This window comes from Dermochelys coriacea, chromosome 3, assembly GCF_009764565.3.
Source record: "Dermochelys coriacea isolate rDerCor1 chromosome 3, rDerCor1.pri.v4, whole genome shotgun sequence".
Taxonomy (NCBI): Eukaryota; Metazoa; Chordata; order Testudines; family Dermochelyidae; genus Dermochelys; species Dermochelys coriacea.
The window spans coordinates 56,436,194-56,449,312 of NC_050070.1; the positions used below are offsets into that span (position 1 = coordinate 56,436,194).

General features: G+C 43.5%; 1 protein-coding gene across 2 annotated transcripts in view; it reads left to right on the forward strand.

Annotated features, from left to right (window-relative positions):
* Positions 1–6,380: 6,380 nt before the first annotated feature.
* Positions 6,381–13,119, forward strand: part of SMAP1 (small ArfGAP 1) — a 225,809-nt gene continuing 219,070 nt past the window's right edge. The window contains exon 1 of one of the 2 annotated variants that reach the window (XM_038397189.2): positions 6,381–6,982. In XM_038397189.2, the coding sequence (XP_038253117.1) occupies positions 6,865–6,982 (118 nt within the window). In that variant the 5' untranslated portion in view covers positions 6,381–6,864. The remainder of the gene's footprint in view (positions 6,983–13,119) is intronic. The other variant, XM_038397191.2, reaches the window with a different exon arrangement.

A 13,119-nucleotide genomic window follows, 5' to 3' on the forward strand; every position in this document is an offset into this window, starting at 1 on the left:
TACCTGGATCCCTTATAGCTAAGTGCTGTTTACTGTATATTTTTCATCTCTGTACAACAAACAAGGTAAGGTGCATTGGTTCATTTAAAGTATTGAGGTTGTTATGAGATAAATAAAAGTAAAACCTAGACAAGTAGTATTCTGTTCGCTGGAGAAATAAGGGCTGTAAAGAAATAAACTGTAAAAGTAAAAAGTTGACTTTTATGCTATGTCCAACACAAGGCTTTCCATGGAAAAAGCCAAAAAAAGATATCCAAGGAAGAGCTCTTATAGCTCAAAAGATTGTCTCTTCCACCAACAGAATTTGGTCCAATAGTAAAATAATAAAAAGATATTACCTTGTCCACCTTGTCTCTAAAAAAAAGATATCAACATTTTGAAACTGGCTCATTATTTCCTAACACCATCATATAAACACTGACAAGTATGGAAAGTAGGATAATTTTTTGAGGGCCAAAACATCAGATTCTTTGGTGATAGAATAATTATTTATTATCACTGATTGATTTCTATTTTCTAGATATTTAGGAATTACTCTAAAATGGTCTCAGACACACCAGAAATCTCTCTAAGACTACAGCAGTGTTGGGCAACCTACAGGCCACATGCTGGCAGGCCGCGAGACAGTTTGTTTACATTGACAGTCTGCAGACATGGCCGCTGCAGCTTCCAGTGGCTGCGGTTTGCTGTTCCCCGCCAAAGGGAGCTGCAGGAAGTGGCACAGGCCGCAGGGATGTACTGGCTGCCATTTCCTGCAGCTCCAATTGGCCAGGCATGGCGAACTGTGGTCACTGGGAGCTGTGGGCGGCCATGCCTGCAGATGGTCAATGTAAACAAACTGTCTCGGGGACCACCAGTGGGTTACCCTGATGGACCACGTGTGGCCTGCGGGCCACAAGTTGCCCACCATTGCTCTAGAGCAATAGTAATTTATATCAGAAACTGCCAAAAAGTCCATCATGATCAAAATAGTCAATTTTCTCTGCCTAGGCTAACAATGGGATCATTCTTGCCCCTAACTAGTTTGGTCTTAGCTCCAAAGAAAGCTCACAAACTCCCGTCATTAGAGAGCTGAAAGTAAAACCCATACCATCTGAGGGGAAGAACAAACCTCCCTGGTGCCAAGTATCAGAGGGGTAGCTGTGTTAGTCTGGATCTGTAAAAGCGGCAAAGAGTCCTGTGGTACCTCATAGACTAACAGACGTATTGGAACATAAGCTTTTGTACCCACAAAAGCTTATGCTCCAATACGTCTGTTAGTCTATAAGGTGCCACAAGACTCTTTGCCACTTTTACAAAACCTCCCTAGTTTCAGTCATCCATCTTCTATCTGTTCACTTTATCCTAGTCAATGTTTAAAGGTTCCAGATAGCAGCTTTTTCAGAGCAATACATAAACACTAATCTTCACAATGGAGCTCAGTTGTTTCTTCCTGTATTTCACAGTTCACTTTATTTTTTCTCTATATATTTCTTCCAAATTCTTTTAGTCTATGCAGCAATTGATTTCACAACTGATTGTTGCACTTGTCCTTGGCAAGTTATCTAGAATTGCTGGTATCTAAGGCTGGCTTTCTTATTCTCAGAGACCGAGGGAGCCAACTGTATGACATAGTTTCCTCTAATATTCTCTCTAAGATATAGATTCATTATAACATCTGTTTAACCGCTCCAAAATTAAAATAAGCTAAAATTAAAAGTAGTACAGGCTGAAACAGACATGTTTTCAATAACTGAAAATACATCCCGAACATTTAGAATGCAAAATATTTTGTTTCAGAAGAGTCTTCCACAGACCTGTCACAGCAAAGAGGACTATTCCATTTCCTCATGTATTACACAATTACTGTAGAGAATACAGTAGTCCAATATTTAGTGTAGTAGTTCGACATGCATTGTATGAAAGTCTTTTATTCACAGTCCATTGAGTTTGTACAATTTATAATCAGCAGCAGAGCTCTTTGAATATGTTCAGCAACCCACACCTATTTTATTTATAACCTGTCAGTTTTGTATTCTGTACTGTACTGGTCATTTGTATTTAGCATTGCAATTGAGAGAGTAATAATTACTCTCTGTAAAACAAACCTATGTGCCTGAGATGTGTCATTACGTGCTGGAATGTCACCAGATGATTAATCTCTTTAAAAAATGAATGGAGATCCAGTTCTAGAATTTACAGATTCTTGGCCTGATTTTCAAAGGTGCAGAGCAACCACAACTCTCTAATTTCAGTGGAGCTGTGTGTGTTCACCACTATGAAAATCAGGCCATTTGTGTCTGTGACATTGTTTTAATGGATTAATGCAGTCACGATCTGTTGTTTGGCAGAATGAAGAGCAGTGGTTTGATTTTCTTCGTCTTTGTCAACCGTTCCATATTAAGTGGCAGGATGAGATGGACAATGAAAGATATTCATAGCTGAACCCAGCAACTGCCTCTGTCAACACTGGTTTGGTTTTGGCAGATTTCTTGGTATGAACATATTATTAGGATGGAAGACCAACAAATTACATAGCACATATACCAATGAATGCTGCTACATAGAAAGAGATCAGGTGATTGACAAAAGCTTTGGTGGTGCAATAAGATTGCCAGTGATGGACATAAACTGAATATCCAACCAGATTATTTTAAGAACCTTGCTAGAGATTGTTCTGGTTGGGGCTCGTACTGCAAGGAGACTATGTCCCTTGGGATTTCCCATGATGATGATGTTCAGATGATGCAATCACAGCTTGGAATTTATTGACTAATATATTTTAATACCAGATGCTCAGTCTCCTTTTTATGGAAAAGAGGAGGAGGAGCAGGGAGAAGAAGAGGGATAATTTACTTCTGATGATGCAATCAACAATGAACTGTTAATGGTGACTTAGAGGGGAGGTTTCAGAGTAGCAGCCGTGTTAGTCTACATCCTCAAAAAGAAAAGGAGTACTTGTGGCACCTTAGAGACTAACAAATGTATTTGAGCATAAGCTTTCGTCAGATACAGCTCACTTCATCGGATGCATTCAGTGGAAAATACAGTGGGGTGATTTAAATACACAGAGAACATGAAACAGTGGGTGTTACCATACACTCTATAACAAGAGTGATCAGGTAGGGTGAGCTATTATCAGCAGAAGAGCTGGGGGTGGGGGTGGGAGTGGGGTGGGGAACCTTACAGCTCATATCTGTCCTGGGATCAGCTACCAATTGGTTGCAATGATACAATATTTATAAATCATAGATCTTTAATTTGTGTTTTACTTTATAATTATGACTTTAATGTGTGAAAAAATTTAGTGAAACCTTTGGGGAAGATGAAGAATAAATTTGTCACCTTTATGTAAATACAGTTTTTCAAGTTTTTCCAAGTAGTGTTCATCACTAGGTAGTGTCTCTGCTCGCCTGTGTATTCCTGGTTGTTTGAATTATATAAAAAAACTGCATTGTATTAATTGATGCATAATAGGTAAAATTATAAAGATGTATAGCTATTATAAAGTATAAGCACAAGGAAACAGAGATAAGGTTGAGCTTTTAAAACTTGAATTCTGCACTTTCTGATTTTTGCGTCCTTGAATTTTTAAAAATCATGTTGTGTTTACAGTATTGCATGGAATTTCCTTGGGGTTTTGTGTGTGTGTTTAGCAAACAAGGATAATAATAGAAACTCCCAATGTAGCTGTAATTCCAGGATCTAGAAGTAACTTGCTTCCTGAAGCCTCCTTCCTTTGAGTGAGGGTTTTGAACCCTCCTTCATTTGATGTTAATTTATCAGCTTCAGTATTACACCAGAGATTACAGTGTCACACCTATTTAATATAAGAACTGTGTACTTGATGAATGCATCCTTATTAAGTCAAATTTATGCAAATACTGTTCTGATTTAGCAAAACACTCACTGAGAATCTGGGAGTATTTCCCAGTTAGATAAGTATGCTATTGTATTATTTAGACTATAACTAAGATCACAAAATATTTCACAAATTGTCCAGATTTAGCATCACTGTAATGGCTTGTGGTGCGAAGGATAGCAGCCACTGACAGGTGGGGAGAAGAGATTTTGCATGACTGCAGCAAACATTTGCACTTACCAAATGCACTTTGGTCTCTTTAATATCTATATCAGAGCAAACTACGGCCCGCGGGCCACATCCGGCCTGTGGGCCCATCCTGCCCAGTCCCTGAGCTCTAGGCCAGGGAGGCTAGTCAGGCCCCTACCCTGCTCTCCCCCCTCCCCTGCAGCCTTGTTGCACCACCAGTGCTCTGGCCTGCTGCTCTTACCGGGCAGCACGGCAGTGAACTCCTGCTGCTCTGAGCAGCATCGTAAGGAGCAGGGATCCCAGGGGGCAGTCAGGGGACAGGGAGCGGGGGCGGGAGGTTGGATGGGGCGGAGGTTCTGGGGTGGGGCGGTCAGGGGATGGGGAACAGGGGGGATTGGAAAGGTGTGGAAGTCCTGGGGGACTATTAGGTGCTGGGTGTGGATACGGGTCGAGGCAGTCAGGGGTCAGGGAGTATGTGTGTGTGTGGGGGGAAGGGGAGGTTGGATAGGTGTAGGAGTCCCAGGGGGCCTATCAGGGTGTGTGTGAGGGTGTCCTGGGAGGGAGCAGTCAGGGGACAAGGAGCAAGAGGGATTGGATGGGTTGGGAGTCTTAAGGGGGGCAGTCAGGGGGCGGGAAGTGGGAGGGGGCAGATAGGGGGCTGGGGGCCAGGCTGTTTGTGGAGGCACAGCCTTCCCTACCTAGCTCTCCATACAGTTTCGCAACCCCAATGTGGACCTTGGGCCAAAAAGTTTGCCCACCCCTGATCTATACACAGAGCTTCAGTTTTTAAGATATTGGCTGAAAAATGTATGCAGTAAGCTACCTGGAAGTCATTTTCTGTGTCTTGAAGATAAAGGTCCTGAGCCATCTCTCTGTGGATTTGTACCTCTGGCTAAATTATTTCAAACCTGTTGGTTGTGTCAAAAAATCAAAGTAATTCTGCAAAGCATAGTTTATTCTGATAATATCCTGTCCTTCTCTGGGCTCTGAAAAAAAGACAGCAGAGCTAGGATACAGGGAGTGACGTTTGTACTTCCATGTCCTTCTCTAAGCTGCAGGGAGAACCTAATAGTATATATATAGCATTCTATTTTCAAAGTGCTATTCAAATATTAACTAAATTTTCCTCTCAGCCCCACTGTGAGATGGGTAGATAAATCAGTACTGTTTTACTGATGGCAAGACAGGCTCTTAGAAATAAGACCCTCATTTTCAGAGTTTCTGAGCACACAGAGATTTCCTTGACTTCAGTCTGAGTGGGGAACTTGACACCTCTGAAATTCAACCAGGTCCTAAGTTAATTGCCCAAGGTTGGATAAGTAGGCATTAGAATCTGGAATTAAACCAAGATTCTTGATTGTTAAACCAATGGCTAATGCACTGGGTCTCAATGCCTTCAAGACAATATGCTTAACTGTTCTGTCTCACTTTCCCAATGTATACAATTTAAATAATATTTTGTGCTTATATAATGCTTTTTAAATAAATGGTCTGTATATCTGAGAGCACTGCTAGGTAGGTAAGTATAATTATGTCCATTTTAAAGAAAGGAAAACTGATGTTCATAGAAGATAAGAGGCTTTCCCAAAGTCCGTCAACAAATTCTAGCTATGTGCTTTAGTGCATGTTTAAGGTCACAGCAAGCCAGTGTCAAAAACAGGGTTGGAAACATTCAGGTGTCCTGAGGCCTAGGTCTTAATAATCAGATCATGTTTTTACCAGGCATGTTGCAGGCGCTTGCAGACATGATATGCCGATATGGCAACTCCCAAATCTGTCCAGTCCTATTTTATAGCAGTAGGGTGGAAGGAGAGGGAAACTGAATACCAAATTCTCCCACCCTTGTGCCTCGGGGGTCCCATTCTTTCATTGGCAGTGGTGATACACATAACCTATAGCTGCCCCTGCAGTTGGGAGGCATAGGGGTGGTGTGAAAGGAATGACAAAGGTGAAGATGGCAGGAGATGAAGGGAGCACATGAGCCACCAAGTCATGGCATTTGATGATTTTCTTGACACTCTATTTTTAAAAGACACACGAGACATGAAACTCTCAGCTTTTATTTAAAAACGCTTCTAGCCCTCATAGTCGTGAAAAATCTTGAAGACCTGAGTAAGGAGATCACAATCTGTTTGCTTGTCTAAAGCCTCGTGATTTTCAAGCCAATCTCCTGCTGTTTGGGGTCTAACCAATGCATTTTGAATGGTTGCTAAGACTGTGCCTCCTCTAAACGTCTACGGTTATGCCAAACTAATACTGCTCGGGAATCGGAAGCTTTGAAATGCACCCGTCTGGGAGACCCCCCCCTTGGAGTCAACAAGGCGTGCGGCAGAGCATGAGGCTCCGCCCCCTCAGCCCCGCCCCGCCCCTCGCCGCTGCGGCTGTCGCTGCAGGTAGCCGGCTCCAGGCACACTCCGCGGAAGAGGCTCGAGCCAGGCCCCGCCCCAGCCGTCACTGAGGTGCGCCCGGATCTCGCTTAGGCGTTCACCTGTGGGCGGATGGATACGTGCGATGGTTTGCCCTCCACCTCTAATTTAAACACACTGGAGGATCTTTTTGATCTCAGTTAAATCGGAGAGGCTGCGAGCGGCGCGGCAAGGCCACCAGGCAATCTCATGGTGCAGGAGCTCCTGGACTATATTGTTCCAAAGCGGGGACTATTTTCTTATGCGCTGTTGGCCGCGTGAGGCGGCTAGGGAGGATTGAAGGCGGGGGTAGCTGCAAGTAGTTCCGGTCGTGGAAGTCTCCCCGCAGCCGGCTGCCGGTGCCCGGGGTTGCGTGAGGGTTGGAGCGGAGCCGGCCCTCGCTGTGCCAGCGCGTAGGGAGCCGCCGCCATGTCGACCCGCTCGTGCCGGGAGAAGGCGCAGAAGCAGAACGAGCAGCACCAGGCCATCCTGGCCAAGCTGCTGCGGGAGGAGGACAACAAGTACTGCGCCGACTGCGAGGCCAAGGGTACGGCCGGGCGGGGAGGGGCCGAGGGTGGTGGCAGTGCCCGGGCGGGGCCGCGGGCTCCGGGGCGATGGGGCCCGCGGTCGGTGGCGCGAGGGGCCGGGGCCGGGTCCGGGTGGGCGTGGGCAGGGGTGGTTCCCCGCGGCGGAAGGCAGCAGAATGGGAGCTGTCTGCTGCGCCGGCGGCCGCTAGAACTGAGCAGCCCCTGGGGCAGCGGACTTCTTGGGACGCGGCGTGTGGGGCAGGTCCGGTTTATCGGCCACTTCCCCGGGCCCGACGGCGGAGTCCGGGACGGCGAGCGGGCTTTGCTGTGGGCGGGCCGGGCTGGCCGAAGTGGGGTGTGTAGGGTGAGGTCGGTGCTAGGTGGTTACCGCGAGCGCTGTGTGCCGCGTGCCTGTGAGCGCTGGAAACACTCGCGGGGCTCCCGGTTTGCGGGACAGCCGGCCAATCGCGGCCCGTGCTAATGGCCGAGTTGAAGTTCTTGCGGGGTATGGGCCTACGAGCACACTGGGCCCAAATTGCTTCCTGTGAGTAAGCTGCAGTGAGGCAAAGAGCTGGGATTTGAACTGTTACAGCAAAAACCGGTTGGACGGTTGATGCAAATCGATCATCTTTTCGTTTAATTGTAAACTAATTTTTGTTTCCCTACCCACGTGGGATGTAGTTCGATTATTCCACAGGCAGGAGCACGCCCCTTGGGGCTTTTTTTGCCGACTCTGACCTAGACCTTTCTTGAAGTTTCACTATTGCCCTTAAAAAGAAAAGGAGTACTTGTGGCACCTTAGAGACTAACAAATTTATTAGAGCATAAGCTTTCGTGAGCTACAGCTCACTTCATCGGATGCATCGGATGCTCACGAAAGCTTATGCTCAAATAAATTTGTTAGTCTCTAAGGTGCCACAAGTACTCCTTTTCTTTTTGCAAATACAGACTAACACGGCTGCTACTCTGAAAACTATTGCCCTTGCTTTCTAATGGAGAGAAGTGAATCCTGTTTCAGTGGGTTGGTAGTTGGTCAGTGCACAGCATCAAGAAGCTTTAACAAGAGTTTAACCTCTTTAACATCCGGTAGAGACACTGTTACTTGAGGTGTGAATGTTGCAACACTAGAATAAGGTGATATGTTTTTTAAAAAGTAATAACTTAATTGCCTAAATGTTGAATATTTAAGATCTAATGTGTATAAGACTCATCTTCATTAACAAAATATTTAGCAGTATTGATTTGAATGATGTGATGAGTGAAATCTAAGGTTTATTAGAGCATGGTCAGGCTTAAAACAGGGAAATTATTTTGTCCAAAAGTGACAGACTGCGTACTTTGTTTCCTTTACTCTGAATCTTGTATCATATTTTTAAAAATTAAAAAATATTTATATAGTGGGTAATATAATAAAAGGCATAAAATAATTTTGGTCTTTACCTTGTTTGAACAAGTGTGATACTAGTTGTTTGTATTAGCTCAATAATCAACTGCTCCGTTGTGACTCTGAACTGGGCATCTGCTAAGATGAAGCATGAGACTTTACAGTTTGAGCTAGAGGACTAATTTCATTAGCCAGGAGCTCTATCAGACTTGTATCTTTTTGTGGATTAGCCATGGGGTGGAGAGAAAAGGAGAAATACTTAGCACACACCAAACTCTGCATTATTTAAGCTTTTCTAGACAAGTATCACATTAAATTATACAGCACATAGCACAAAAACTCCAATCTTACAGGAAATAGGTCTTTTCCATCACTAGTTCTGTGTTTCCATAAAAGCTAAGTTCTCTAGTTTTCCTTTCCAATGCACGATTGTTGTATACTTGCTAGTGTTCTGTCGGCAATGTTATCTCTTTTCAGCAAGCTATGACGATTTTCTGGCTATTGTCCTTCCACTTCCATTTCCAATACATTTTTTTTTTTCTGGCCTCAGGCCTTTGATCAGTCCCTCGTAAAGCCACGTGGGTAGCTTTTCTTCTTACATTTTTTTTTCAGAAGAATTGTTGTATGTTTGTGACATTCTGCACTCCATATTTACCATGGTGATGTAATTATAATGTGTTTTGTAGGAAGTATGCTTTGCAAGGTGTCATTCTAAAGGTTTTGATCGGCTAAACATTAATATCTCATTGGATTGTATACGCTGACATATATGAAGTTTTGCTATGTACGTGTTACTGAAAGATGTTATAAAGTTGAAGACACCCACAATTAGCCTTTCAAGTATAACAGTGAAGAAGCTAGACAGTGCTAATGGCCCATCAACAAAGACAATGGACTATAGAAGACCTTATCCTTCCCTGGGGACTCCTAGGCAGCCTATGGATAATGGCTGCTATGACTCAGCAAGACATGCAAAGGCATCTGACCAGGTCACAGGATACTGAACACCATTTTGGTACCTGAACTTTTCCACAAACTGGGTTGGGAACCTGGCTTGGAAGAAAGGGGTTCCCACCATATGGAAAAACTATATAAGGGGGAAGTGACCTCATGACTAGGACTCGCTCCCCTACAAGACAACACTTGGAAACACTGGAGAAACAAAGACTGAACTGGGGCAGAGGGGGTCCCAGTGGGTAAGAAGAAAGCCCACCCTGTGTAAGGAGGCTAAAATCTGCTTCTGCCATCAGAGTGAGAAATTGCTGATTCATATCCTATCCAGTTTGTATGAGACTTAGATTGAATTTTTTGTTTGCTATCACTTCTAATCACTTAATCTCCTCTTCTGTAGTTAATAAACTTGTTTTGTGTTTTATCTTAACCAGTGTTGTTGAGTGAAGTGTTAAGGAATCTTAGCTTTGTTAACAAAGGTTTGTGCATATCCCCCCGCATTGAGGGAGAAAGGGGACTACTTAATGAACTTGCACTGTACAGACCCCTGTGCAGTGGTATAATACTGGGTTTATACTCCAGTAGCAGCAGGCTGGGGAGCTGGGAAATTGGCCAGTACCTTTATTGTTGGTCCATGAGTAGCTTAGGTAAAGCACTCGGGTGACTTGGTTGGGTGTGTGGCGCCATCTGCTGCCATTTTGGGTGATAACAGAGGCTGGCTAGGTCTCATCAGAGCAGTGTGAGAGAGAACAACCGAGCTAAATTGTTAGGGGGGCACAGAAGTTCCAACAGATCTCAAGCTGCACCTTGAGGGTACAACCCAACTCCATGTTGTGCTTGTTAGTATTCACTGTCTTCTTCACACTTGTGGATTTTAATGCTTAGCACCTAAATGAGTCTTTAATTTACAAAGTTTAGTAAATTTGTCTCATAACCAACACAATGTAGATTTCTTAGAGCTCTGGAATTTGATTACTTGAAATCTTATACCTTTGTACTTTGACTCGGTCTTCAAGCACTGCTCTCTTTAATCTCTGCTGAGTTCCTCCTCTTCGATAATCATCTTCTTTCAGTTGCCTATCATACCACCACCACCATATCCTCTCACTTAGTCTTTAAGTCCATGACTTCTCATCTGTTCTCGTCTCTCTCTCTTCTCTTCCATTAATAGGGCTGTTGATTCTGTCCATACTTTTCTCTTTCTCCTTCCCCTCTCCCCTCACCCCCTTTGACTCTTTGGTGCCCGTCTTCCATTGCAAGGTCCATCCTGCCAACCTGCAGCCCTGATGTACCCTTAATATCTGTTTCCTCCTCTTCTGCTCTTGCAGTGCACGGTGTCTCTCGCAGAAATCCCATGACCAGGCTGACATTCTCCACTACAAATTTATTCTCTCCTGTTTCAGTTCTGCTGTCATCAGAGCTAAACGGCTCTGGGTCTCAAGTTAAATGAATTCTATGCTTGCAATCCTGGTTACCGTATCACCACCTTGGGCGTGCGCGTGCTCTCTCTCTCTTTGTGCACCGAAGCCTGCAGATTTCTTCCAAGAGAAAATTGATAAAATACAAGATTATCTTTTCCCCCTTGGCTTGGCTTGCCTTCTCTTCCTTTCCCTTCCCTCCTACAACTCTCTTCTTCCAGTCACAGATGCAGAACTTTCTAATGTACTCGCTTCCTCTAATCCTTCCAATGGCCCCATCCCAGTGGAACCCCGTTAATCTGATCTGATTGGGACCAGGGCTAGATTGGATAATCGGGAGAATTGGCAAAGAGCTTTCTATCCCTTATTTCAAGATGGGGGTACGGTGACGTCAGCCCTGCATGGCTGGTGGTTTGGTTAGACTGACCAGATGTCCTGATTTTATAGGGACAATCCCGATATTTGGGGCTTTGTCTTATATAGGTGCCTATTTCCCCTCTCCTCCCCCCCGTCCTGATTTTTCACCCTTGCTATCTGGTCACCCTAGGTTGGGTTAATATGGAGAGCTGGATAATGGGGTCTCTGATAAATGGAGTTCTACTGTATATCGGTAAAACTTTGTGTTCAACTGATATCTATATATATTGTGGCTAGGGAAATTAAAGTTCAGCATTTCATTTCAATTGCAGAAAAATGTGGATTTTTATGTTTTTGTCATATAATTTAGTTTTTTTTATGCCCCGTAATATCAGAAATTTTCTTCTCATATAGGTACTTACAGACAGGAGGTGCTTCTTAACTTTCAAGTAGGTCATGATGTCTGGTATCACGTTCCCCCTCTTTTTATATTCTGAATGAATTCTCTGGCAAGAATTCAATTCATAGTGGTTTCTCTTGTAGTTGGGATATGTATATCCAGATGTAAATTCAACTTGTCACTGCTAAAATAATGGGGGGGAAAAAAGTATCAAGTTCTCCGAAAGGGTTTTGAGGGATTTTTATACCTAGCAACACTGGATTCGCTACTAGTTTCTCCTGTCCACAAGAAGACTAAATAGTTTAAGAGCATGTGTAAAGACAGCATCATATCACTTTTGCTTAAGTAAATAGCCTCTGATCACAGAAGTTGCTTGCAGTGTAGGATGAATCTAAAACTCTTCACACCCTAAATTGGCTTCTCAGTCTTTGCTGATGCATGACCTATGATTCCTTGCATTAATCATGACCTGGTGGTGTTTCCATGTACCTGATGTGATTATTTAGATCTAATCTTCTGTGGCTGAATAGTAGGAATTCTACAGTGTTCTGTAGGATATCTAGGACTATTATTGTGATATTCGCCCCAGCACATGGGACATGGCATTGTGATGGTTTTCATAGAATATCAGGGTTGGAAGGGCCCGCAGGAGGTCATCTCGTCCACCCCCCTGCTCAAAGCAGGATCAATCCCCAATTTTTGCCCCCATCCCTAAATGGCCCCCTCAAGGATTGAGCTCTCAACTCTGGGTTTAGCAGGCCAATGCTCAAACCACTGAGTTATTCCTTTCCCCTAAGTTATCAGGACCATGTCTTCTAAACTGACCAAAAACTACTTTTAGGAGGGCCATAGGCTCTTGGGTCTTAAATACTTTTCATGCTTTCCTAAGAATCAGCAGATGTGAAATGTACCTGAGTCTTGAAATGATTCTTGCCATTCTTTATCGCAACTGATAGCGTTCAGAATAGCAGCAGTAAAAACTACTTATTTTTTTTCCACTCCTGTGGTAGCTTGGATAAGCCCTGAACAGCAGCAGTTACCACAGCTGTCAGTCTGCAGACCTTGGAAGACATCACTGTATTGGTTGACGTACATTTCTGGTTTTCAGGGCTTATCTTTGCAACCATTAACATTTTCAAACAGCTTAGTTTGTACACAAGTTGCCCAAGTTAATTTTAAAAGTCCTTTTAATGGCAAATATTTGCTGCCATCACCAACTCATGTACATCTTTAAGCTGATCATATTAGTGTTGTCCTTGTTTATTCTCTGTCCCCTTATTTTAGCATGTATGTAATTTAGATAGTTCCTATCTTGGAGATCTTAGTCGCTTCTATTCAGTGAGTAACATCTTTTTTTTTTTTTTTTTTTTTAAGGGCCAGAGTAATGTCATGACTGTCTCTAGAAATGCCTGAGGATATGAATGGGATATCAAACTTGTTTCAATAGGGTTTGCCACATGGTCTGAACATCATTTCATATACATTTTGAATGAGAGAGCCTGCATTTCACAGGGAATTCCTTTTGCCAACAGGATGTCTTCTGAGATGCTAAAGACTATAGTTTATAGAGTATACAATGTCATAGATGAACAAGGATAGCTTTATAGCTACTAATGTTGTACCAGTCTTCTGGAATTGCACCAGATT